Source organism: Xiphophorus maculatus, chromosome 16, assembly GCF_002775205.1.
Source record: "Xiphophorus maculatus strain JP 163 A chromosome 16, X_maculatus-5.0-male, whole genome shotgun sequence".
Taxonomy (NCBI): Eukaryota; Metazoa; Chordata; class Actinopteri; order Cyprinodontiformes; family Poeciliidae; genus Xiphophorus; species Xiphophorus maculatus.
This window is the reverse complement of record NC_036458.1, coordinates 9,881,939-9,906,335: the sequence shown is the minus strand read 5'-3', so window position 1 is coordinate 9,906,335 and position 24,397 is coordinate 9,881,939. Positions and strand designations below refer to the sequence as shown.

Below are 24,397 nucleotides of genomic sequence, written 5' to 3'. Positions count from 1 at the left end.
GATGAATATTAGGTAAACGTTAACTTTGCATTCTAATTGGAGCATTTTGGACGCTGCTTTTTCGGGAACTGCAGCGACCAGAAAGCAGTGCGGTGTTGCAAGGCGTGTGATTGGCTGATGAAACGTCAGTTCAGGAAGTAGTTCATGGAATTAAACTTACTCATTTGCCGACTGAAAATCCACATGACCATCTCCTGTTTCGAATTTTCCCTGCAAGGTATTAAAAGTAATTTGTTCCTATATTTAAAAATAATCACGTTTTAGGTTTGCAGTTGTTTATGCGTACTAAGAAACGCGCTTGTATGAACCTACTGACTAGTGGTTCTCCTGTACTTGAAGTAGGCTACAAGTAAATTCCCACGTAGCCTGACATGTTTAGTAAACCACATTTAATACAAGTTTTTATCATAAAAATATTTGTTAAATGTTTACAAAAGCCTTGCTACGTGCATTTTTCACACAGTTGCAAAACTGTTTTGTAGCTGACTTCCTTTTATTTTGCAACCTTTCTCTCTTCTTGCAGTGCTGTGATGGCTGGAAGAAGAGTTGTGGTCTTTCCTTCCTCAGCAGAGCTCGGTCCAGTCTTGGCCCATCTCGTGATCTCTAGGGCCGAGAAGGCCATAGCCTCTCATGGCAGGTTCACCCTGGGTCTCTCAGGAGGAAGCCTCGTGTCCATGCTCAGCAAAGAGCTGCTGGCTCTGCCCCAGCCAGATTGCAGCAAGTGGGTGATTGGCTTCTGTGACGAGCGCCTGGTTTCTTTCGATGATCCGGAAAGCACATTTGGGCTTTACAAGGTCAAATTTCCTGTTATTGAGTAAAATGTATGACTCTTAATGTATTTTGCACCAAATGGCATTTAAATTAAATGCCAGGTTTCTCTTCTGTTTTAGAGTCAGTTGTTTCCCAAGATCAACATCCCTGAGAGTGGAATCTTAACCATAGACTCCTCTCTGCCAGTGGCAGAGTGTGCAGAGGATTACGCCTGTAAACTGAAACAGGTCCAAGTGAATCCCAAGCTTTTATGTTTTACTACCTGGTTGGTTCTTTGAATTTAATTGAATTTTTAAATTCAAAATAACAGGTGTTCCCAGGTGAAGAGTTTCCTGTGTTTGACCTGTTGCTGCTGGGAATGGGACCAGACGGACACACATGTTCTCTTTTCCCAGGTCATCCCCTTCTGGAGGTAATTGCCATTTGTAACTCCAGTCTGTTTAGTGTTTAAGACATAACCACTTCTGTGAACAAATCTCAAATTAAGTCTCCTTTTTTTATTTGGCTTTCAAGGAGTCGGACTGTCTTAGATTTTTCCATAAGAGTTTAACGTTGCCTACATTTGTAAAGTGGAGTGTAAATAAAAAAATGATGCTTCTCTCATGTCCGGTCTTCGTGTCATGAAAGACAGAGTCCTTTGAGCTGAAGTTTAATTAGTGATGGTTTACGCTATACTTTATGCGTGGTTTAAGCATACGTTCAAAGTGTTTGTCAGTCAAACAGCATCTTCTGCACAGATGTGATGTAGATGCTAAATGTAGAACTTGTCCCATACATTTCCCCCACAAAGAATAATTAAATGTTTTGCCACCAGCAGCTAAAGACAGCTGTTTCCATCTTCCAGCTGATGTCAGGGTTAGAGCTGAATTGGAGCAATTATGCTTTTTAACTCAACCGACTCTCTCATAAGAACCATCCCTAACCCGCTCAGAATTCAACTACTAATTAGGGTAGATCATCCATCATGCCGTGTTCATCAAGCTGAGTGATGAAAGTTCCCACTGTGGCAAAAAGTAAAAGGCTTTACATGAAATTACTTATTCAGTAAGACTGGAAGCAATGCATCAATAACTGGATAATCTCCACTGATTCTAATGTATTTTGCTTGTGAAATATGAAGTGTAAAAAGTTATGTCTTGGCCCTGTCTGTATCCCACACGCAGGAAACAAAGAAAATTGTGGCTCCTATCAGTGATTCTCCCAAACCGCCTCCACAGCGCGTCACTATGACTTTCCCAGTGGTGAACGCTGCACGCTGTGTGACCTTTGTCTCAACAGGTGGAAGCAAAGCCACTGTTTTGAAGGTGATGGTTGGAAAAATATGATTTATATACAACCTTTCATTTTTTATATGATATATAATGTCCCTACTTATTATCAGATGCAATGTAGATTTCACACTTGTGTAAATTTTGCGCTCGGAAAGCATGTCTGTGTATAAATCCTTCTATTTTCACAGTCACAATAAACATACTATTTGTAGAAAAATCCATTAAATTAGCCAAAACCGTTTGGGTTTTTCATATGTAAGTGACTAAAAACAGTGTAGTAACAAAAGCATCAACCATTTTGACACACTAACCAAAACAGAGGAGCTTAACTTGCTTATTTGTGCAATTTTGCTGGATTGCTACTCAGAACTCTTTTTTTTTTTTTTTTTTGCAGGAGGTTCTGGAGGGTGGAAAAGCTTCGCCGTATCCAGCCGCTCGTGTTGTACCAACCAGCGGTGAACTGTTTTGGCTCATTGATGACCCTGCAGCTGCTGCCTTGACTATCCAGGTTGAAAGGCCAGGTGCAGGAGCCAAACTTTAAAACTCTCAGCCTGATGATGAATCAGCACATCAACAGGAAATACAAAAGGGTACATTCCTGCATTAGTCAAATTGTGCTTAAGAATACATTTGAATAACATACTGTAACACTTTCTGGGTGATTACATTCGTGTTTTGCTGCTGTATGAATGTAATGTGCATTGGGACATTTGTTGGATGTCTAAATTTTACTGAAGAACAAAGTAATCACTGTACATCTACATTACTATTATTCTTTTAATGCATTACCTTTTTAATGTTAAGGCTTGTAAGTTATCAACATACCCCAGTGTGATTAAAGTCTCAGTGTACCTGTAGAAATGTTTCTTGATGTAATTTTTTTTCTTTTTCTTTCTTTTGAGATTATGTTTTCCTCTTTCTTTGAATATGACTGCAAAAAAAAAAAAAAAAAAACATTTTTATTCTGGTTTCCTTTGAAGCAGTGAATGAAGTTGATCTTGTGGAAATGCTTTTTACGTTTCTGAAAGACGAATTAAAGAACACGTTTGATTGGAAAAAAAGAAAAGGGAAAAAAAATCACATTTTGTGTCTGGTGGAGGTTTCCCCTTTAAGACAAGACTTAACCCACCCCTTTAAGGCTCAACTTCGCACTACAACATCAGGGCAATCTGCAGAGACTGTGCTTGTTTTGTGATGGGTGCGAAACGCAAAGCTACTATTCATTTTCATTTAAAACGAGTGCAATAGGATAATAACATCACATAAAACATAGATAGTTGTCGCAATGCACGGGCTCGCCGTCCTCCCCGCCGTGCTGCTCCTGCTGCTCCTCCGCTGCTGCTCCCCTGTCCGGGGATACTTCGCGGAGGAGCGCTGGAGCCCCGAGTCTCCGCTTCTGGCTCCCCGGGTTCTTCTCGCCCTCATCTGCAGAAACTCCGAACACTCTTTGCCGTACTTTCTGGGAACTATAGAGCGACTCAAGTATCCTAAGGACCGTATGGCTCTATGGTAAGTCACTGTAGGTAAGATTATACTGAAATAAAGACAAATGACTGCCCATTTGGGGAACGTTTCTTTTTAAATAAGACAATATACAATGTTGAGGTGGAATAAAAGCGGTGGACATGCGTTAGGAGGGATTTTGGACGCATGGCCAAATTATGTCACGCTTGTTAACGTATCGGGGTTTAACACTTGAATTTCATCGTGCACAATACAATAGATTAAACGCTCAGTTTGGCTTTGAAAACACACAATAAGCTGAGTAAACGAGGACACAGTTGATCAAGTTTTATGTGCAAAACTTTGTTCTGTAAACGTGGAGGGGAGGGGACGAGACTTGGCCACGAGGGGAGCTGTGCGATTCAGTATTCGAAGTTAAATTTTATTTCAGCCAGCCACTTCCATATCTCTCCATGTCTGAAACCAAACCTGATGTAGAAAATTATCAGCCTTATAATTAATTAAAATATACATAAAACTATGCGATCAGCTAGCACATTGTTACATTTTACCATTACATTACAAATTGAAACAATTTTAATGGACAGTGTGGATATAAGCTAAATTAGTAAGTGTAAATATAAATATTTAGCTGCATCAAATCATTTTGTAACCTTACCCAATGGTGAAATTATTCTGTTACATTAAATGTGATTTTGGGGCCATTTTAAAGGATCTGTTAATCTACACCACCTCAGTTATTTGGGGAAAGCACATATTCCAAAGCAAATTTAGATTGTGCAAACTCATATTTAGTGTAATTTAGACATCTGTCTGCCAGCATTGGTGGAAATAAGGGAGGGGTTTCTCACATAAAAAGCAAGCAAATGACATGCTCCAACAACCCACCCAGACTTAGGTGCTCATCTTTTTCTTCATCATCTCTTTGCAGCATAACCTCAGGACTCAAGTGGTGCGTTCCTTACTCGCAATCTACATGTATTCATCTTTTTTTTTTACAGTTAACATGTGTTACGTTTGTTGAAGATGGCTTGACAGATGTTTAGCTCTGCTGTAAATAGTTTTTGACATTTTAGTTTTACAGGCTCCTCAGTCACAAACAGTTTGAGATGCTGTAAGCACTTCTTGTTCTCTACACTTGGCCGTGTGCGCTCCCAGCTGTTTGTAATGGTGCCAAAAACCTCCGAATCATAACCCACCAAACTGTCATTTAAATCCTTGGTGCATGCAATTAGTGCTGCAGAGTGACAACACAGTAAAAATAGACCAGATATAAGAGGTGCAACTTGTGTGAATATGCTTTTAGAGAACAGTGGCTTTATAGATAATTAGTATAAATTTTTCTCAAGTAGTTTAATCTGTTTATGAACAAGAAAAAGTTCAGATTCAAGTATGAGTCATGTAAAGGGTGAACGACCCAAATAAATTTAGGAAGATGACTCGGGGTTTCTCAGACTCACAAGAAATCTTTCCGGAACATCCATTATGACTTTTATCCAAAGAAGTATCAAAAAAAGAAATCAAGCTGTCAGATGGAAAGTGTTTTTGGAGCAAAGACTGTTGTTTCGCTTGACCAAAAATTTGGTTGTTACATTATTTATCTTTTTTTAACAGTATATATCCAGATGTATCCAGCAGAGTTACAGCAGACATATTTAATTAATTATGTTCATTCACCAAAATGGCATCAGATGTTCATTTTCTTTATATTTGTTCACCTATATGCATATGTAGACTTAAGTTGTGATACATTGACTTCTGAAGGCAATGGTTTGCTTTGGATTTTATTTATTCAAATGCAGGTCAAACCTTTTCAGATTTTTGTTAGTAAAAACGTGTGATATTTTCCTTATTATTGCTTTAGTCTGATAAATGAAATTCCAATAAAATACCTTCATGTTTGTGGCTGTAAAAAAAAACACATGCAGTGTTTGTGTTTCCATGCACCCAAAAGCACTGCATGATTATTTGATTATATGTAAGTGCTGAAACGATATCTGTGGTATGTTTCCATTCTTTCACAGAGTTGTATCAAACATATTTTCATTTACCTCACAGTTCAAACCCTTTCCTTCCGTTTTAAGGTTATACAGACAACGGTTTCACTTCTTGATTGTGTCTTTTGTATCCTTTGTGTATTTCTTTTGTACAGACTGCTAACCTAAAAAAAATGTCATCTCAGCTCACAGTTTTTGTTGCCTGATGTTGGGATTATTAACACTCAATTCAGTTCCCTCAGCTGCATACAATGACATTACAAAAAGTGAACAGAGGGCTATTGTAATTTGAGTCGGGGTTTGTCCTTTCAACCCAGTCTCTGATTAAACCCAATCTGGCAACAGTTCTGACCTAAGTCATTCTGAACCTGTTTTTGGTCAAACCTACTGATTTTATATGTTGTTGTTGTTTTTTTTTTATTATTTGTTGCACATTTACAGGGTAGCAACTGATCACAATGAGGACAACACCACAGTAATTCTGCGTGACTGGCTTTTAAAGGTGGAGAACCATTACCATTATGTGGAGTGGAGGCCAAAAGAAGAACCCAGGTTTGTTGCATTGAGCTTCCAATCAATTTAGGTGCTGCTAAATGGAATCGCAGAATCAATAAATGAACAAATTCCAATGAATAACTCTTAAGATGTATTTCTAAGTCGTTACGAGGATGAAGATGGTCCAAAACATTGGACAGATCTCCGCTACGAGCATGTTATGAAGCTTCGGCAAGGAGCACTGGAGTCGGCTCGTGAAATGTGGGCCGATTACTTGATGGTAGGGCAATACACTGTTCTATTGATACAAATGCACAACACCATGTTGTTCTTAGCACTGAGCCAGCTGTTGAACTATTTTTATCCTGTTGTTGCTGCCAATGGATAAGTGTAAAATCAAGGCCCAATCAAATGCACTGTTATAATTTACAAAGAGCACAGGGTGTCAATTTCACACTGCTCCTAGTCCAATGCTTTGAACTGTAAGCACAATACTGTGCAGATTTCTATTTGTTTTCTCCTGTTGCCCTAGTGTATAATCTTGAGGTTTCGTAGATCTACAATTGCAATAGTTTCATCTCCTTTGAATTGCTTCTCCACGTTCTCTCTTGAGAGACGGAGGGAAAAAAAACTGAAATTGAGGGTTTGTTTTAACTAGACAGTTGCAGCTAATTAGTAGAGTCCCACTCTTGTTTCACATTCGCTTTTTTTAAGACACTGCTCTGCACATATATTCACGAGACATAAAAAGTTTATATGAGTCTTAATAGTCACGACAAAACTAAGTGCACCTTTGCTGTTTGCATAGGATTTAAGGAGGAATGTAGAAGCCAGGTGTTGCTAATCTAATCCACCCTTACCTTATTCCCAGCAGGTGTGACCAACTATATCAAAGTGGGAGTTTTTGTAGTTTGCTCTGCTGAAAGAGATTATCATCTTTTTCACTGGAGTGTGGAAGGGCGATGGTTTGCAGCCACAAGACCTGGGTTACCGTGGCTATAAATTTACCAAATTACTCGAGAGTCAAATCTGTGCCAATCTGGTAGCCCGCTTAAACTTAGCTTCAAATAAGTATCTCAAAACTAGCTGCAAATCTACAAAGGAATGACTGAACCCCTCCCCAATAAAGTCCATACCTCAGTCTGTTTGAAATGCCAAAGAATGATCTCAAGAGAAAATAAATACTTACAATCCTCAGTGACTTGAAGTAATTCTGTAGTAGAGTTGCATATTGTTCCTCCACAATAAAAAAAAAGAAACCGATGAACTCATTATGAACATATCTCCCATCATTTCTATTCTCTTCTGTGCAGTTGGTGGATTGTGATAACCTTCTAACCGATAGAGACGTACTATGGAAGTTAATTAAAGAAAATAAAACAATAATAGCTCCAATGCTTGAATCCCGTGGCGCCTATTCAAACTTCTGGTGTGGAATGACTTCTCAGGTAGTGTTATAATAATTTGGTTTACCTGACCTGATTTATGCAATGTAGTCACATGCTAACAAACCTCCCCTCATTAGGGTTACTACAGGCGGACACCTGCCTACCTCCCTATCAGGAAGCAAGTCCGCAAAGGTTGTTTTGCTGTTCCGATGGTTCACTCCACATTCCTTATAGACCTCAGGAAACAGGCTACCAGGCAGCTAGCCTTTCACCCGCCACATCCAGAATACAGTTGGGCATTTGATGACATCATTGTGTTTGCATTCTCTGCTCAGATGGCAGGTATTTAACGTGCAATTGCTAGCTTATAAACATAAGCATGATGTTTATTTTGTTGTCATATTCAGTTTAATGATTTTTTTTCTGCTTTTTCCAGATGTTCAAATGTTTGTATGCAACAGGGAGACTTATGGTTATATTCCTGTACCCCTGCGCTCCCACAATACTTTGCAAGACGAAGCGGATAGCTTCTTACACTCCCTCTTGGAGGTTAATGGTAAGTTTTCTGCATTTTGACTGTAACCAACCACTTCATTGTCGCTGGTTTCAGCTCTTTGAAATTGTTTATGTGACTACAGCATGAAACTTTACACAGCATATGATTTTTACCATTTCTGCATCCATCTTCTATATTACATTCCAGTGCGGAATCCTCCCCTTATGCCTTCCAAATACATCCGTGTTCCTAGAAAAAAACCTGACAAAATGGGCTTTGATGAAGTGAGTAGAGTGATGTGAAGATGGAAATTGCAAAATGGCCTTCTGCTCATCTCTTTTCTGTAAGACTCCCCGCTGCTGATAAATTAAGAGGTTACGTTTGATTATTTTCTGTGCATTTTAGGTGTTCATGATAAACTTACCGAGACGGACTGACCGCAGGGAACGCATGCTGAAGGCATTGCATGAGCAGAAGATTGCTTGCAAGATCATTGCAGCAGTAGATGGAAAGTAAGTTTACTCTTTTATAAGTAATAAAACAGTCTGTAGCTGTTACAAATTAATATTTTGTTCTTTGGGCCAGCTGTAAATTTACATTAACATGAAGCACTGATACACCTCCACATTGGATTTGTGGCTGGATTTAATGATTGTGAATGAAACGAAGACACTGATTTGAAGTTCAAACTTATTTTACAAGCAAAATATCTACTGCAGCTTTTCCCCCATGTCTCAGCTTTTTACTTGTTGCAAGTTTGCATTGTAATGTTTGGTTCTTTTGTGTGATTCTTAAATCATGCCATTTTTATCTTGGTGTACTTCTTCTTCTCTTCTTTAGTATGGCTTAAATGTGCTATAAAAATTAACTCCCTATGCCTGCATTTCAGAGCGATGAATGTCAGTGAAATGCATGCCCTGGGTATCCATATGCTCCCTGGATACCAGGACCCTTACCATGGTCGACCACTGACAAAGGGAGAACTAGGCTGCTTTCTTTCTCACTACAACATCTGGAAGGAGGTGAACTTCAAATGCAGAACATTTAAACTGTTTTAAAATTGATAAATACTGACATGCCGTTATTTGTCTGTAGATTGTAGATCGCCGTCTGGAAACTTCCCTCGTGATTGAAGACGACCTGCGTTTCGAGGTCTTCTTCAAACGTCGCTTGATGAACTTGATGAGTGAGATTGAGCATGAAGGACTGGACTGGGATCTTATGTAAGTTTGTTTTTCCTTCATTTATCACCGTCACATTATATCAGCAGTTTTTCTCACCAAACCTTTTGGTTTCTTCCTTTCTTACAGATATATTGGTCGGAAAAGAATGCAAGTGGATCACAAGGAGAAAGTAGTGCCAAATATTCATAACTTAGTAGAAGCAGATTATTCATATTGGACTCTAGGTTATATGATTTCCCTGCAGGGTGCTGAGAAGCTTTTGAAAGCAGAACCACTAAAAAGGATTTTACCCGTCGATGAATTTCTTCCTATTATGTACAACAAACACCCTCTGTAAGTTTTCAAAGTAAAAGTGCACACATTTACAGAAACCTCTTGGCAAACTTCTTATTGTCTTCACTTTCTTTCTCCTTCACAGCTCTGACTATATGGAGCAGTTTGAAAGCAGGGACCTGAAGGCCTTTTCTGCAGAGCCGCTCCTGGTGTTTCCAACTCACTATACGGGCGACCCCGGCTACATCAGCGACACGGAGACCTCCACTGTGTGGGACAATGATAAGGTCCGTACAGACTGGGACAGAGAAGCGCGCTCCGGAAAAACTCAGGAACAGGCCGAGATCAGCCGTGAGGCCCAAAACACAGACGTGCTCCACACCCCTCTGGACAGCACGGCTCGAGACGAGCTTTAAGAGAAATTGAGAGAGAGCTTAAAACTTAGACATCTGAAATTTTTTAAATCCTTTTTTAACCTAAATGTTTTTGACTTACTTTCACAGCAGGGATGTGATATTGAAGTTTAAAGAACTGGATTTTTCTCTAGTGACAACTTCAAAAGGGATCATGGCTGACTTTTATTTTGTATACTTTGATTTTATTATAATTGGGCACTAGACTTGTCATTATTAATGGCATTTGCAGTACTCACCTTCTGTCTGTCATACAGAAATTAACAGATGCATATAAAATTAGACTGTTACATTTCAGCCATTTTAGGTCAACTAATTTTATGTTACACAGCAAAATGTTTATTTTCCAAACATCTGAACAGTTGCAGATGAATAATCAAAACCCAGTACTTGTCAACTTTTTTGGTTGCCAATTTTTTAAAAAAAATAAAAGTTATTTTGTAATTTTCTTTTTTTAGTAAACAACTTCGTCAGAGGCATATGGAAATATGTTCCACATGCTAAAAAAATGATTCACCCTTTTACTGTGTAAAAATCTGTGTGTGGTTTATTGTATGAAGATAAAATTAAAGGTTTCATTTTAAAAAGTAAATTTTGTGATTTTTATTTTGACAATAATATGCAATTGTACATAACATTAGCAGCGTCATTCTGTATGTGTCCCATGTGGGCTTAGATTTTAAGTAATACAAAGTCAACATTTAAATGTTTTTATACAAGATGCAACAACTGCTTTACCTCTCAACTGTGACCTCATTAGCTGTTCTTGGGTTTACTACGCACAACTTATTTTTCCACCATGTACAACGGTCATAAATAAATAGTGCTGGATGATGTTATTTCCTTAATTTAAAAACCCACCTTTCATAAGTCAGCAATCCTAAATAAGACAACACAAACTTAACACAGTGGCACCTTCTCACTATATTTGGTGTTATAATGTGGGTGGGTCCTACTGTGACAGAGATACACTTCCTCTTCCCCTCATGGTGAAAACATTAGCCAACCTCCACTCTAGCAGAGGAAGATCTTTTGAGAGATTTAACGGTAGCAAGGTCAGGGCTGTGTGCTGATCATTTTCTGCTACTGTACTCCTGCGCATACACGGTCTGGATCAACTTTTCAGCCATTGCAACGGCTCTTTTTTTGTTTTTTAAGTGATATATTGTTGAATGAATGCAGGTGCAATGATGTGTGAGTGTATCTAGGGTCTAGCTGGTACGTGGAAAGTGAGGAGAAATGGAAGAAGGAGTGTTAAACAAGGATTCTTCTCAAACTATAGGTGAGAATTCAACCTTTGGGGAGATGTTTGTGAAAGTGATCTCTTGCTTTTTGTATGTTACCGGGTTTTTTTTAAAGGTTCTTATTAAATCCTATATTTTTTAATCCATTTGTTTAAGATTTATAGTACATTCATCACTGTAGTAAATTACCTTACAGTGGCAAATCTGATTTTGTTTGCTGACGATGCAGTGGCGCCATAATGGGGAAGACTTTGCATGTGGGTGCATGCACATGTTGCATGCACAGTGAGCCTAAATGTGTCTACTAGAGTGTTAGTGGTGCTTTGAGGCATCCTGCATGCCATTGAAGGGTTTGTAAACTTCCTGAACTCTTCCTTCATTTTTGAGAGCTGAATTTTGAATTGTAATAGAACAGGATCTATTCACAATCATTTTATAATCCAAAATGATTTAAACTGGCGGACCAGTTTGCAGATTTGCAGAAATATAAAAAATTCAAATCTTGCCATAATATGCCCCAAATGTATTGATGCTAAAGTTGTATAAGCCATAAAAAAAAAAAAAATCAACAAACACAAACTGGTTTCAGTCAGGTTTTGACAGTTAGATTTTTGAACGTTGCTGAAATGTCTTTCTTACTCTTAGTTCTCATTCTGTCATGAAACTCTACTGGTGTGAAAAACAGGGACTCATTGCATTATGGGACGTGACACGAATTGTGAGCAGGATGTGGTTGACCAAGATGGAGGCGCCTCAGAGGGAGGGAGATTTCTTTCACTTATTTGCTGCATCTGTTGTAATTTGTTGGGGCAAAACCTAGAAGATGAGACAGCAGTTGAATAGCATACGCACAAACGTTTGAGCGTTGGTTTACAAAAGGCACAGTTTTTATCTGCATTATATATTTAGCTCACATTTGATCGAAAGATTTGTTTTTCTCTGAAATGTCCAGGAAATGCTGTCAGACGGTCTAAAAGAGGATCTTAGTTTGATCTTTTTTTAATTCAGTAAATATTCTTGGTATGTGTGTTGTTTGTTCTTGTGTAGGATTCCTTGTGTTTGTCAACCATTCTTCACACAGTTTGTCCTACATTTATAACTGTAGATCAATAAAATAAGTTAATCTGGGTTATACACTACAAGATGTTTGATGTTATCTAATTTGATCTAACTTCTGTATTCATTATGATATGCAAACATGTTTTGAGAAAGATTTTATTTGACTTTCTGTGACATAAAAAGGAAGACTGTTTCATCACATTTTAGGTTGTTTTTTGATTTCTTATTTCAGAGTTGAGGAAGGTGCCTCAAAAGTCTGAAACCAAGCGATACAGTGAGATCTTCAGGGATTTTGATAATCTTGATCTCTCCTTAATCTCCTCGTAAGTAATAGATATTTAACCGTTGAATCGGCTATTTGTGGTTAACAGGAAAAGATCTAATAGAAATAAATTGAGTGTTCAGCATATACATATTTTTCTATATTTTCATATTTATTTACATCTATAGCATTTTAGTTAACCATTCCTGGTTTTAATTCTTCTTATTATGTTGTTTTATTTTTGGTTTTTTTACATCGTTTATTTCCTTTTAACTCTTCCTCCAGGTTCTTTTTAATGTCTATTCAGCTGTGAACACAACAGTTTGACCTCAATCACATGAAATAAGTCTACATTTTGTAAAAGTTTTTTGTTTTTTTTTCTTGGGATTTGGTTCCTCTAGTATAGGGATGTCAAACACTAGGCTTCGAGGACTGTGCTGCAACTATTAGACTTTCCACTGGTCCAGAACACCTGAATCATATGACTGAATTAGCTTTTTGCTGCAGTCAAATTCTCCTGAGTCCAGCTAATGACCTCATTATTTGAGTCGGCTGTGTGAGATTAGTGACACATCTAAAATTGGCAGGACAGTGGCCAATTTTAAAGAGCACAGTTTGACACCTGTGCACCTTCAAATGCCGCTAAGTTTCCTGTGACTGATAAAGATGTTAACACTATCTAATGCAGGGGTGGGCAACTTCGGGCCTCAAGGGCCGGTCTCCTGCAACTTTTAGATGCATCTCTACTTCAACACACCTGAGTCAAATAATGAGGTCATAATCAGGATACTGGAGAACCCGACTGCAGCTGAGGTGATTCAGCCATTGGATTCAAGTGTGTTGGACCAGGGAGACGTCTAAGAGTTGCAGGATACCGGCCCTCGAGGACCAGGATTGCCCACCCCTGATCTAATGTGTAAATGAGAATTAGGAATATGAAATAACAAGAATACATACAAAGTAGAGTAGGATATTCAATTTTACTTGTATTTTGAAATAAAAACAGCTCATATTCCTTGACAAACCCTGCAGTTTTGAGGTATTTGTATTTGATTCTTTTGAATTACATTTTGTCCTGTGTTCAGAGAAGATCTGCTAACAGACAGCGACTGCCAATTCATCTCTGAATCCAGTGAATCTGGAGACGGTGCAGAGATCACAGAGCAAAATGACGAACATGTAAGGTGTTTTTTCCCCCCTACAACTAATGAAAACCATGAATCTCTATTATATGATATTAAAGTTCAGTTCTTGATCTGTTAATAAATTTGCTGATTTTGTTAACTAGATACAATTTACATATTTTATAATCGATGTAACACAGTGCCAGGGGTGCTGGCTGTAGATGTGCTTTGACAGAGTAAGCTTCTCCTTCTGTGGTGTAAGTTTTTTTTTTTTTTTTTACTTCACAGATTGGTGCTGAGGCAGGTGAAGGCGATGGATGCCTAAGAGGTAGGATGTCTTCCTAATGCCAACTCAGATAATAAACAAGAAAAGAGGGCTAGTGAACAAACAATTTACCCTGTTCTGTGTGTCAGCTTCAGGTCTGGCTTTCATAAACCGTGATGAGCAGGTTTCCTGTACAACAACATCTATTAGAACATGGTTTCAGGGTGAAAGGTCACTAGCTTAATCACCTCTTCACCTTAACATACACCATCATGTCACTGATTTCTGTCATCCTGTCAGTCTCTGAGGAGAAACTTCAGCTGCTGCTAGCAACACATATTCTATTTTAGTGTTGGTTACATCCTTACTCCTAGCTGTAAGTTACAGTTAACCTGTTGTAACAAGATTAGGATAAAGCGAGAGGATTTAAGCAGGGCACAGATGCTCCAAATTTATTACACACGAGAAGGAGGGTTAGACTAAATAAAGGCAAGTTGTCACTTACGTGGCTTGAGTGAAAGAAATACAAACTAAGTAAATAGAGACCATCCCTTTTAATAGATGCTTCCATAAGAAAATCTAATGAAAAGATTTTATTATACCAGACAGAAGACTATTCAAATTAGAAGACCGTTTGTAGATGACATAAGTAATTTGCAGTTGCATCCAAAAGTATTTCTAGCTCTGACAGATTCAGATTCACTGACATGTTTCTTCTGTCTGGGTGTAGTTTTAACATGTTTGATAGGCCCAACAAAGTCCTGACTTGAATCTAAGAGAATCTGTGACAGGAGCTAAAGATTAGGGTGATGGCAAAGAGGCCTTCCAAATGTAAGGACTTGGAACTAAAAAACAAAATAAATCTTCAACAAACCCATGAAAAAATGTCAAAAAGTTGATCAGCAGGGTTTGATTGTTGTAATACCAGAAAAAAAATCCATTGATTATTAAGAAAAGTATAAATATTATTTGCTTTATTGCCATTAAAAATGCTAATAAAAACAAATGAATGTTTTTCAGATGCATTTAAATGTAAATCTGCCTGGGGTATGAGTAACTTTGGACTGAACCGCCCAGAGACAAAAAAGAAAAAAGTCGAACTTAATCTTGTTAGCTCAACAGCTCCTCCCCCACCCTGTCTTATCCCAGAAGCTCAATCAACACTCCAGGAGGTAAATCTTACTCAGTGCGACTGTAAGGTCTTTCACTCAGAAATCTGGACTAACCAGGATAATCCTCAATCTAAGCGCCAGAGGCTGTAGTCATTTAGCAGCACAGAATTACACATGGACTGATTTCTTAAAAGGAGTATTTTCTATTTGCAAAAATTGACAGGAATTTCAATATTGTCAATTTTATCACATCACCTGGCTACAATTTTTTCATCACTTTGGATTACTTTTGACTCTGCTAGAGAACAAGACAGGGAAAAAAATCCCCCAGGTGGATTTTTTTTTTTTTTTCGCTTGGATTTTGACCAAATTGGATTTGGTGTCCACGTCAAAACACAGGATAATGAAATCTACATGTCTGAATGAGGAACTACTGAGATAAGTTACGGCACTCCTTCTGAGGACTTTTGATTAACGGCAATTCTGTAATGGGCTAAGTTGTTGGAGGAATTGCATGTCTTACGTTGGAAAGTGACAACGCTTTATTTTCATTGTGCTGAGTTTGAATGCAGAGACAAGAAAGAGACTGGACGGTTTTGGTGGAGAGCTTTTTGGAGAGCATGTGATTGTCACACATACATCACCCAGTCAGAGGTGAAATGAGTCAGAGAGGAAGAAGTCACAGAGCTTGGCAAACAAACAGCCTGTCAGCCAGACCACAGTAGAGTTGAGACATGATAGTGTCTCTTAGTGCCTACCAGCTCTGTCATGTTGTTCTGCTCTCACCAAGTGGCTCAGCTCTCAAAAGCTGACCAGCAGTGAATAGGTGTAAGGGGGAGGGTCCACGCAGAGAGAGGAACAGAGGAGAGGAGGGAAGTTATTTAGCTATAGCTGTTCGCCTGTGGTTGATATAAGCCCTCCCCTATGACATACATCCCTATTTTCTGTGCCAGCTACCTAAACAATACAGGAACTGTGTTGGCATGTTAACATTCTGCTGAAAATACCTGGAAGCGACAACTTACCCTGAGGAACAGCAATGACTTACCAGATGCAATTGATTTTTCCTGTACTTGGTTTGTGTTGCTTTTTAAAGCTTTGTTTGGTTTTTCATTAGTTTTGTCTTGTCTGATTTGGAGTGGAGTCTTTGGGCTGACACCGTAAGCTAGATTGATGCTTCTCTGCGGTTGGTGGTAGATTAGGTCCTCCAGGAAGGAGAAGTTTTGGGTGTAGCCCAGCGGACCCAGTGTTATCTCTGGATTCATCCCCAAGTGTGCAGAGCCTACAGTGATGCTGATGTACTCCCTCACAGCCCAGGAAGCAGACTTGGCCCTCTTTCGCTGTGAGGATGGAGTGGAGACGGCACTGCAGTATGCCAAGATGTGGTGCCGCTACGCCAAGGACCTTCTTGCCTGGATGGAGAAGAGAATCAGCTTGGGTGAGTTCATAAAAAACCTGAAACAAGGAGGCAGCAGAGTAACATGCAAATAATTTCACTGTCCTGTGGTGTATTTAAATCTAACAGGTGAGAAAAGGCTGAAATGCAACAGTTGTTTACAAAATGCAAATCGAAACACCAAACAGGAAATAGCTTGGGAAAATGACTGTTGCTTTTTGGGTTTAGGTTCAGTGTATTTCACTTGTTTGGTGGATTTCTGTGTTTCACAAGCAAAGCATAACTTTGATCTCTAAGTAATACGTACATAGTGGCACATGCAGTATTTCAGCAGAAAAAAAAAGATCATATTTTGGAACAATGTACCCTCTTAGCCTCTCTGATCATTTGCTGTCTCCCCAGTGAACAACGTACACAGAGAAAGGATTAAAGATTAGCAAGTAAGAGGAGGGCACTAAAGAAGAGGGGGCTCATTCAGAGCACACAGACACTGATTACCCTCAGACCAGCCTGAACAGGTGCAGTGTCCAGAAAGGGATCTAAAGATTACAAGTCTAGAGGAAGTGATCAAAAAACAGGGTTGCCCACAAAAGCTGTCTGAAGCGGTCTAGTGCAACTGCATGTAATGCTGGGTGGAGCTCAAAGAAAACCACTGCTTACACAGTATGTAGTAACACTGTGAGATATGTTTCCCAATAATAATAGTATTTTAAAATAAGGACTTGGTTACAAATAAAACTAATAAGGACAAAAACATGAACGAATTGCTAGTTTTTACATGACAATAATGTCTTGTACATGATTATGTAATATGTATAAGTTATGGGTTTCATTTTGAGTCATTGGTTGGCCACTGACTTTTATGTAACAAGATCTTAGTAGTTTCCTAAAGTTTCTGTCCCCTCAGTGTTTCAGCAACGGCTTGCATGTCAGACTAATAGATGAACAGATTATGCAGTCTTCACAGCACTTTATATAAGTACACTGTTTGTGGATTTTTATTAAGTACTTCAACCCAATGTTCTCAAATAAATTAGTTCAAAAGTGCAAAGCTTGGGTGAGGGCATCTCACTATGTGCATGGGTGTTGGAGTTCTTCAGAAACTGATCACAGAGGCTGAGAACAGATGATCAAATCTTAGCTACTCTAATTTTGAGCTCTGGTGAGCCACAAAACTTTATTTTCACCCCTTACCTTAACTCTGAGTTCACACTTCATCCCTCACTCATTCATACCACAAACACCTTTATAAAGTTTGTTCATGGTGCTGCCTTTTTGGGACTGATTCATGACAACAAAGAGACAGCTTAGAGAGAACGGATAAAGAACAGTACTGGGACAACAGCGTTCCCGTAACGACTTGGACCTGAACACCGAAATAATTCTAGATAAGATCATTAGAGCATACTGAGAACCTTAATTTCTATTCATGGTTTTAGCTAATTGTAAACATTTTATTTCATAGTTTTATTGCTTTATAAAAGATGCAGTTTTATTTTCCTACAGTATATTTATTTAGTCAATATCATCTGCCCATTTTCATTGACAGAGCAAGAATTTGCAAAAAATGTGATGAAGGCAGCAGAAGGAGCAAAGGTCAGCGTGACACAACAGGTACGGCTTTACTAACTAAAAAAACCAAGGTTCTTTTTATGACCATAATGTTCTAGAATTTAATACTGTTCCTCAAATTTAAGCTTGTATCGTTTGACCATTTTGCTATAGTCTATCAGCTGCAGTAAAACCATATTAATGCTTTTTTTTTTACTGTGCAGGAAATGATGCCACTACAGTATATCTACACCATGACTTTGGAACAAGATATAAAGAATAGTTTGACCTCTAGAAGGACTTCAGAACTCCTGCAAAACCGGTGTTACCAGGTAGAGATGTAAACTGTAACAAAAAGTGTGAGTTTCAACAAACCATTTTTAGATTTCAGAAAGTATTTGATGTGAACTTTGTTTTTGTCATAAAGGCTTTGGCTGACAAGAGGACTGAGATCGATAAGTGGCGGAGAGAGTTTAAAGATCAGTGGGCAAGGGCGCAAAGGAAGATGGTGAGGGAAATGTGCTGTATATTTATAGCTGTGGTTGCGTTCTGCTTATTGTCACACATTTTGTCAAAAATCAAAACACTGTTGCTAAAGAGGTGTCTGGATATGACCTGGTTGATACCTTTTACAAGGTACACTACATTTGTGCACAATAAAGTGGTAATTGTCTTATATTTGTGGAGTCTCTCTATATTATCCTTTTCAGTAGATATTCAGTAATCCCTATCTTCTGAGTGCACACCAATATGTCTCATGCATGTTTGGATATTTTTTCATAAGTCTAGCAGAAGGTTGTAATTCAATTTGTATTGTGCTAAAAAATTAATTATAAATAGGTTTTTCTTCTACTTATTCTGCAGTCCATCTCCGTTTCTTGTTTTCAGAGTGATGCAGTCACGGCTCTCAAAAAGGCCAAGCATCAATACTTCCAACGCTGTGATGAACTGGAAAAGGCAAAAGCGGTCTCAGCGAAAGCGGTGGATGACACAGTTGGAGTAAAAACACTCGACAAGAGAAGGAAGTCCAAGGATGAAGCACAGTCAAAAGTGTGTTAACCTAAAGTTATTAACACACAAATTTAATACACTTCTCAGGAAAAAAAAAACATTTATTTGTTTTGTGTTTATTTGTTAAGGTTAGATAGATATTTTAATAATTACTCTGGAATTAAGCTTGTAGTAGGTAATTTCAGATGGGTTTTTTTTTATATATAAATATTTGCTTCAGTTTTCCATGAAGTTCTTATATTTTTGAGGGAACAGAAAGGCTGTAATTTATTTGTTAAATCTACACAGTAATGTTTTTGAAAACACAGTTGTAACTTTAGCACAGCGTTTTGCTCTTAAAAAAAAGAAACAGATTTTTGAGCTTTGAGGTTAAGTCTGTGTTCCTTCTAGGTATTAGAGACAGAACTTCTCTACCGACAGTGTGTGAGTGACGCCAAGTTAACCCAAGATGAATTAGTGAAGTCCAAAGAAAGAATCATTACTCACACTCGCAAGCTCATCTGTCAGGGAGACAATTTGCTCAAAGAGGTTGGTGTAAAGAAAAAAATATATATATTTTTTCTCCTTTCAGCTTGTGTCTAAACAATCTGGTCTCCTTGCCTCAGGTCACAGTCAATATGTTCTACTACCAGCGGCAGCAAACAGAGCCCATGCCTCTTGGGTATCAAAACCTTGAGTTGACTTGCAGGACTGTGGAGCCTGGCGAACCCTATCTGCTTTACATCCTCAGCAGGCGTCGGCCTGAGCAAACTCTCCAAACGTTCAGCTTTCAAGACTACACTCCTCAGGGTAAAAGGTAAAGCCTGAAAGGGGTTTTTTGTTTTGTTTTTTGGTGGAACTGCAGCAGAAAGACATGTATTTGTGCTCCTTTTTCTATTTTGCTCATCATCAAATGACTTTTTGTTTTCATTTAAAAGCAACAGAAGAAAACCCAGCAACATTCTCAGCCCTCTGCAGGACTCAATACCCACAATTGAGGATAGTCCTTATAAACGATCCATCGATGGCAGTAAGGGCTCAAAAAATATGTCATGGCCATTTTTGAAACTTTTCTTCTTAACTTACATTTTGATGCATTTTAGGGAGAACGGGGCACAGTGACAGTGAGAGTATGGGAGGCAGTTTGGAATCCCTCTCAAGCCCTGGTAAAAACAGGCCCTTGTTTGCTCTTGTCAATAAAAGTTTGCATAAAAATGTAAACTTTGCATTTGTCTTGTTTTTTTTTCTTTTTGTTTAAGCTCATAGAAGACTGCCCAAAACATTATCTACTTTGACAGTGTCATCGGATGACCTGGAAGTATCAGACATGGTGTCAGAATCAGGTCGGTTTCCTCACTGCACACGTTCAGAACATTTGCATCAGCGTTGATGTTAAACTTCACAAAAGGTGTCTACTTTCTATGTCCACAGACTATGCTGATGGCCAGTCTGTGAAAACACGAATGTTTTCTCGAGCTGCGCTGACGCATCGGCTCAAAAAAATGAAGAGCAAGATGGCTAAATGCAAACAGTGTGATAACTACATTGTTGTCAGTGGGGTTGAATGTGAGGAGGTATGAAGTCATGTCTGAAAGATGAACTGTAATAATACAGACTGATATGGGTAAAAGAGGAAAAATAAAAATAGTAATACTTGTTCTTCCCCTCCTACACGTTAGTGTGGGCTGGCTTTCCACAGAAAGTGTATGGAAGTGTGTCAACTAGAGTGTGAGCAGAAGAAAGGTACCGTATTTGGAGTGGACCTCTCTGTGATCTTACAAGACCGGCCGGATGAGGTGCCATTTGTTGTTCGATGCTGCACAAATGAGATTGAAAGTCGTGCGCTTTCTGTTCAGGTATTAATTTACCATCTTCAAAAAGGTTGACCTAGAAGATGTAGCTTCTTGAATCGGAACTGTTGTCTAATAACTGCTGTCCGCCGTTGTTTCTGAGGGGGTGTATCGTGTGAGTGGATCCAAACCTCGCATTCAGAAGCTCTGCCAGACGTTTGAGACACAAAAGGACCAGGTTGACCTCTCTGATCACTCGCCACATGACATCACATCTATCCTTAAGCACTTCTTCAAGGAGGTACTTCTACAAGTTCTAATAAAGCTTAATAAAAATTATGTCTAATTTATTGTTTGCTTTAAAAATAGAGTTTAGTTGTCTAAAAGAGCATTAATATTCAGCAGCAACTTGTTCTCTTCTGCATAAATCATTGCACTGCATTACTTTCTAGCTACCAGAGCCTCTATTAACCTTTGACCTGTACAATGAATTCATCGGGGCGGGAAAGACCATTCAGCACCTGAGTGAAAAGGAAACCTCACCAGAACCCAACGAGATATTGGACATTATTCACAAACTACAAAAGCTACTGAAAAAGCTCCCTTCACATTACTACTCAACTTTGCAGTACCTTATTTCTCATCTGCAAAGGTAAGCATGATACAGAAAAAAAGACCTTTAGGTTAACTTACCTAACTTTTGTCCCTTTGTTTTTCTATGCAGCTGTTCTTACATTTGTCATTGTTTTTGCCTCCCCAGAGTTTCAGAGAACTATGACAACAAGATGTCACCTAGCAATCTAGGTATTGTGTTTGGACCGACATTATTGCGCCCTCTAGTGTCTACGGACATGTCAATGATTGCCCTTCTGGAGACGAGCTACCAGGCGATGCTTGTGGAGTTCCTCATTGCACATCACGACAGGATTTTTGGAATGGAGCAGAGCATGAACACACCCCCTCCGCCAGCCCCCACAGCACCTCTCCCAGAAACCCCACCCAGAGCTTCCTGTCCCCTGGATGGAGTCGAGGCAGACTTGCAACTTGACACTTCCCCCAAAGAGCGTCCACAGTCTCTAGAGGTAAGTACCTTGGTCTTAAAAGGATAACTCACGTGTCCCTGGCATGTACTTTGCACTTCTTTTACTTAGCCTTAGCACATTAACCTTTTGCTAATTTCTTTAAGATTTAGAAAGCTACTCAGCTGCTTTATTTCTGCTTAAAGCTCTGCTTTCCATGTTCTGTCAACCTTTAGTTCTTGAATGTTTCCAACTATTTAAAAAATAACCACTGTTAATCCTACTTTAAACGTTCAGAATGTCTCAAGGAAATAACTCAAAAACGAATAGAAGAGGGAGAATAATAACATTTAGAATAAGAGCTCAAAATTACTGTACCCAACGTAGCGATCGCCCCACTATCCCCTCTATCCCAGACCGAGTAGGATTAGAAGCGAGCAGTAAACGCTCCCAGAAATCCACCTCAACTTGTATCATTCCAACAGAGCCGAGTTATCAAGAGAGACTCGAGCGAGGGTTATATCTCTGACAAGTCTTCATCCAATGAGGCAGTGGACCAGCTCGGCCCTGAAGCCAATGAGAGCGCAGGTAGGCAGATGTGGGCTTCAGTCAAATGCTCTTGAACAAACAAATAGAAATGATATACATTTTGTTGATACTGGCATTTCCTGTTGCCTGTAGATGGCATGTTTTAATTAGGTTTGTCTCAAAATGCATATATCAAACCAACAGGTTGCTATTTATGGTAAAGTAAGAGTCGGTTTCTAACCACTTGATGCTGTGGGTGTAGACTGCCACATGTTCTGTTGTCATTTCTTGTTTCAGCTCATTTCCTCTAGTTATTTTTAGGACTATGACTTCCCTTTGATGATAAGTGGTAAACTAAAACAGGTATACATTTACATTTCTTAATCCTTTATATTAATCCACCAGTTTAATATATAATCACATTTAACCACATTGATTACCAATGATTAGCATTAGAAATCATTTGTGGGTTTTAATTTCTATTTTAAAAAATAACAGCAAAATAAGGGAACTTAGGGGTCTTAAGGGGTCTTTTTTGCTGCACAGGAAGCTCACACTACTCTTTGCTACTTGCTTTTCTGTTGCTTTGCTTCTTTGTGCGGTTTCATCTACAAGAACCTCTTATATTTCAAGTCACAACTGGCCATGTGCATACGGCTGCATACGGCTGTAGATCTCAAATCAATAACATATGTGTTTTTGTTTTTGTTTTGTTTTTTTTGCTTTTTTCAGTTTCAAATTGAGAAATAAGATAAATGACATGGCAAGGTTTTCTAAATTTGCCTAACAAACATGCAAGATAAATAACCAGTAACCTCTGCTAGGTCTGACGTAATTTTGCAAATTACACATTTATGTTCTTTCTTCACCCTAGTCCTGGCTATGAAAGCAACATCAAGCAATCCTCAAGGCAAAGCTGCAGGAAAATCTTCCTCAGATTCAGGCACACAGCCACATTATCGTTTTACTAGACAGCCTGTGAAGCATCACCGGTTTCAAAACCTAGGAACCCGATTCTCTAACCCAGACTGTGCAACGAAACAGCCAGCGACTCCCAAAAGGGCAAATTATCGTAGTGCAAACAACAGCCGCAGCTCCTCTCCAGACCCTGGATCGCAGAGATTTCTGCAAAACTTAGAGGGCCACTGTGATATCATTCAGCAACCCCACCAGGTCACCACTACAGCAGAGGGTACGGTCAATGCTCCTCTGAGTCCCCGAGAGGTTGTGCAGTACATGCTGGGAGTGGATTCCACGGTAACATCACCAGGAGCTGCATTATCATCCAGTACAACAGAGAGGTCCACTCAAGAAATGACAAGATGGAGTCAAGCAGATCACAAAGTAAATGTGAACAGTGTTGGACAGAACCGCATTCATTATCCGTGTCCGAGGACCAGCTCTGCTGAGCACAACATGACCTCGCCAGCCCAGAAGATCCTGTCTAGTTTGAAGCTGAGACGCAGCCACTCAGAGAAGGAGGAGCAGCTCTTTGTTTGAGGGAAAGGGACATTTTTAGACAACATAACGATTTACATACACTGAAAAACTGCAATTATTTTACACTGTGTGTAAAAAAAAAAACAGAAAAGAAAAGAAAAAAACAAAAAAAACTGTGACTAAAACAGTAAAAACTGACTACATTCATGTAGTTTTTTTGAAAATCATCATCTACTGTATTTTATTCATTTTGATTTCCCCTATGTTAGCATGTTTGAATTGTTAAAAAAAACTAAGCTTTTAGAAACGTTGATTTCAAACTCACCTGCAATAAATCATTGGTGATGATTACTCAGAGACAGTACGGTTAAATCTTCTTCTTTTTACGGTCAACCTTTCAGCAGAAAAATGCAACAACCAGATAGTACAGGAACATGTTTTTTTTGTTATTGTTGTTTTTTTGGGGGGGGAGGGTGTTCCATTTTCAGTATTCAGTATTTGAATGTAACATGCAGGTGCTTGTAATTTAAATATATATATATATATATATATATATATATATATATATATATATATATATACCAATCAGCACAAAAGCGTCATGTGCAGATTGTAAATGTTTGGATTCTATTTGTTTTCTATTTAGTTTTTTTAGTCTCCAGAGTAATAATGTCCGTAACTATCAATAGTGTCATATTTGTATTAATTGTTATTATTATCCTTGTTTTGGTTTTTGACCAATGCACCTTTCTTCTTTAGACACAAGAGGGCGATAGCTCGGTGTAGGACAAAACCATGTTTAAAAAAAAATAACAGTAAGAGCAATAAAATATTTTACTAATTGTATTTCGTGGTTTCATTTTTT

The 24,397-nt window shown here is 38.7% G+C and overlaps 3 protein-coding genes across 3 annotated transcripts; all 3 read left to right on the top strand.

Moving 5' to 3' along the window:
• Positions 1-125: 125 nt before the first annotated feature.
• Positions 126-2,899, top strand: pgls (6-phosphogluconolactonase). Its single transcript, XM_005801497.3, has 6 exons — positions 126-217; positions 524-794; positions 891-998; positions 1,082-1,183; positions 1,935-2,075; positions 2,437-2,899. The coding sequence occupies exons 2-6, from the start codon at positions 531-533 to the stop codon at positions 2,581-2,583; spliced, it is 762 nt and encodes a 253-aa protein (XP_005801554.1). The 5' UTR covers positions 126-217; positions 524-530; the 3' UTR covers positions 2,584-2,899.
• Positions 2,900-3,187: 288 nt separating this feature from the next.
• On the top strand, positions 3,188-9,771 carry LOC102226312 (procollagen galactosyltransferase 1-like). Its single transcript, XM_005801551.3, has 12 exons — positions 3,188-3,551; positions 5,945-6,055; positions 6,161-6,278; positions 7,312-7,446; positions 7,524-7,728; positions 7,823-7,942; positions 8,090-8,166; positions 8,288-8,394; positions 8,772-8,904; positions 8,978-9,105; positions 9,193-9,399; positions 9,485-9,771. The coding sequence occupies exons 1-12, from the start codon at positions 3,328-3,330 to the stop codon at positions 9,753-9,755; spliced, it is 1,836 nt and encodes a 611-aa protein (XP_005801608.1). The 5' UTR covers positions 3,188-3,327; the 3' UTR covers positions 9,756-9,771.
• Positions 9,772-10,765: 994 nt separating this feature from the next.
• Positions 10,766-23,701, top strand: gmip (GEM interacting protein). The gene is made up of 21 exons (XM_005801552.3): positions 10,766-11,034; positions 12,288-12,378; positions 13,403-13,496; positions 13,730-13,769; positions 16,131-16,256; positions 17,764-17,828; positions 17,990-18,097; positions 18,193-18,273; positions 18,654-18,815; positions 19,167-19,304; positions 19,382-19,572; positions 19,694-19,785; positions 19,859-19,921; positions 20,015-20,098; positions 20,187-20,329; positions 20,435-20,611; positions 20,709-20,846; positions 20,998-21,197; positions 21,306-21,627; positions 22,050-22,152; positions 22,967-23,701. Exons 1-21 carry the CDS (start codon positions 10,992-10,994, stop codon positions 23,590-23,592), a joined length of 3,087 nt encoding a protein of 1,028 aa, XP_005801609.2. The 5' UTR covers positions 10,766-10,991; the 3' UTR covers positions 23,593-23,701.
• Positions 23,702-24,397: the final 696 nt, after the last annotated feature.

Coding starts and splice junctions, on each gene's coding strand:
- pgls (XM_005801497.3), top strand. CDS start 531: ATGGCTGGAAGAAGAGTTGTGGTCTTTCCTTCCTCAGCAGAGCTCGGT. Junction 999..1,081: donor ACGCCTGTAAACTGAAACAG/GTCCAAGTGAAT, acceptor TCAAAATAACAG/GTGTTCCCAGGTGAAGAGTT. Junction 1,184..1,934: donor CAGGTCATCCCCTTCTGGAG/GTAATTGCCATT, acceptor TCCCACACGCAG/GAAACAAAGAAAATTGTGGC.
- gmip (XM_005801552.3), top strand. CDS start 10,992: ATGGAAGAAGGAGTGTTAAACAAGGATTCTTCTCAAACTATAG. Junction 19,573..19,693: donor TACACTCCTCAGGGTAAAAG/GTAAAGCCTGAA, acceptor TTCATTTAAAAG/CAACAGAAGAAAACCCAGCA. Junction 21,628..22,049: donor AGCGTCCACAGTCTCTAGAG/GTAAGTACCTTG, acceptor TCATTCCAACAG/AGCCGAGTTATCAAGAGAGA.
- LOC102226312 (XM_005801551.3), top strand. CDS start 3,328: ATGCACGGGCTCGCCGTCCTCCCCGCCGTGCTGCTCCTGCTGCTCCTC. Junction 6,279..7,311: donor TGTGGGCCGATTACTTGATG/GTAGGGCAATAC, acceptor TCTTCTGTGCAG/TTGGTGGATTGTGATAACCT. Junction 8,167..8,287: donor ACAAAATGGGCTTTGATGAA/GTGAGTAGAGTG, acceptor TGTGCATTTTAG/GTGTTCATGATAAACTTACC.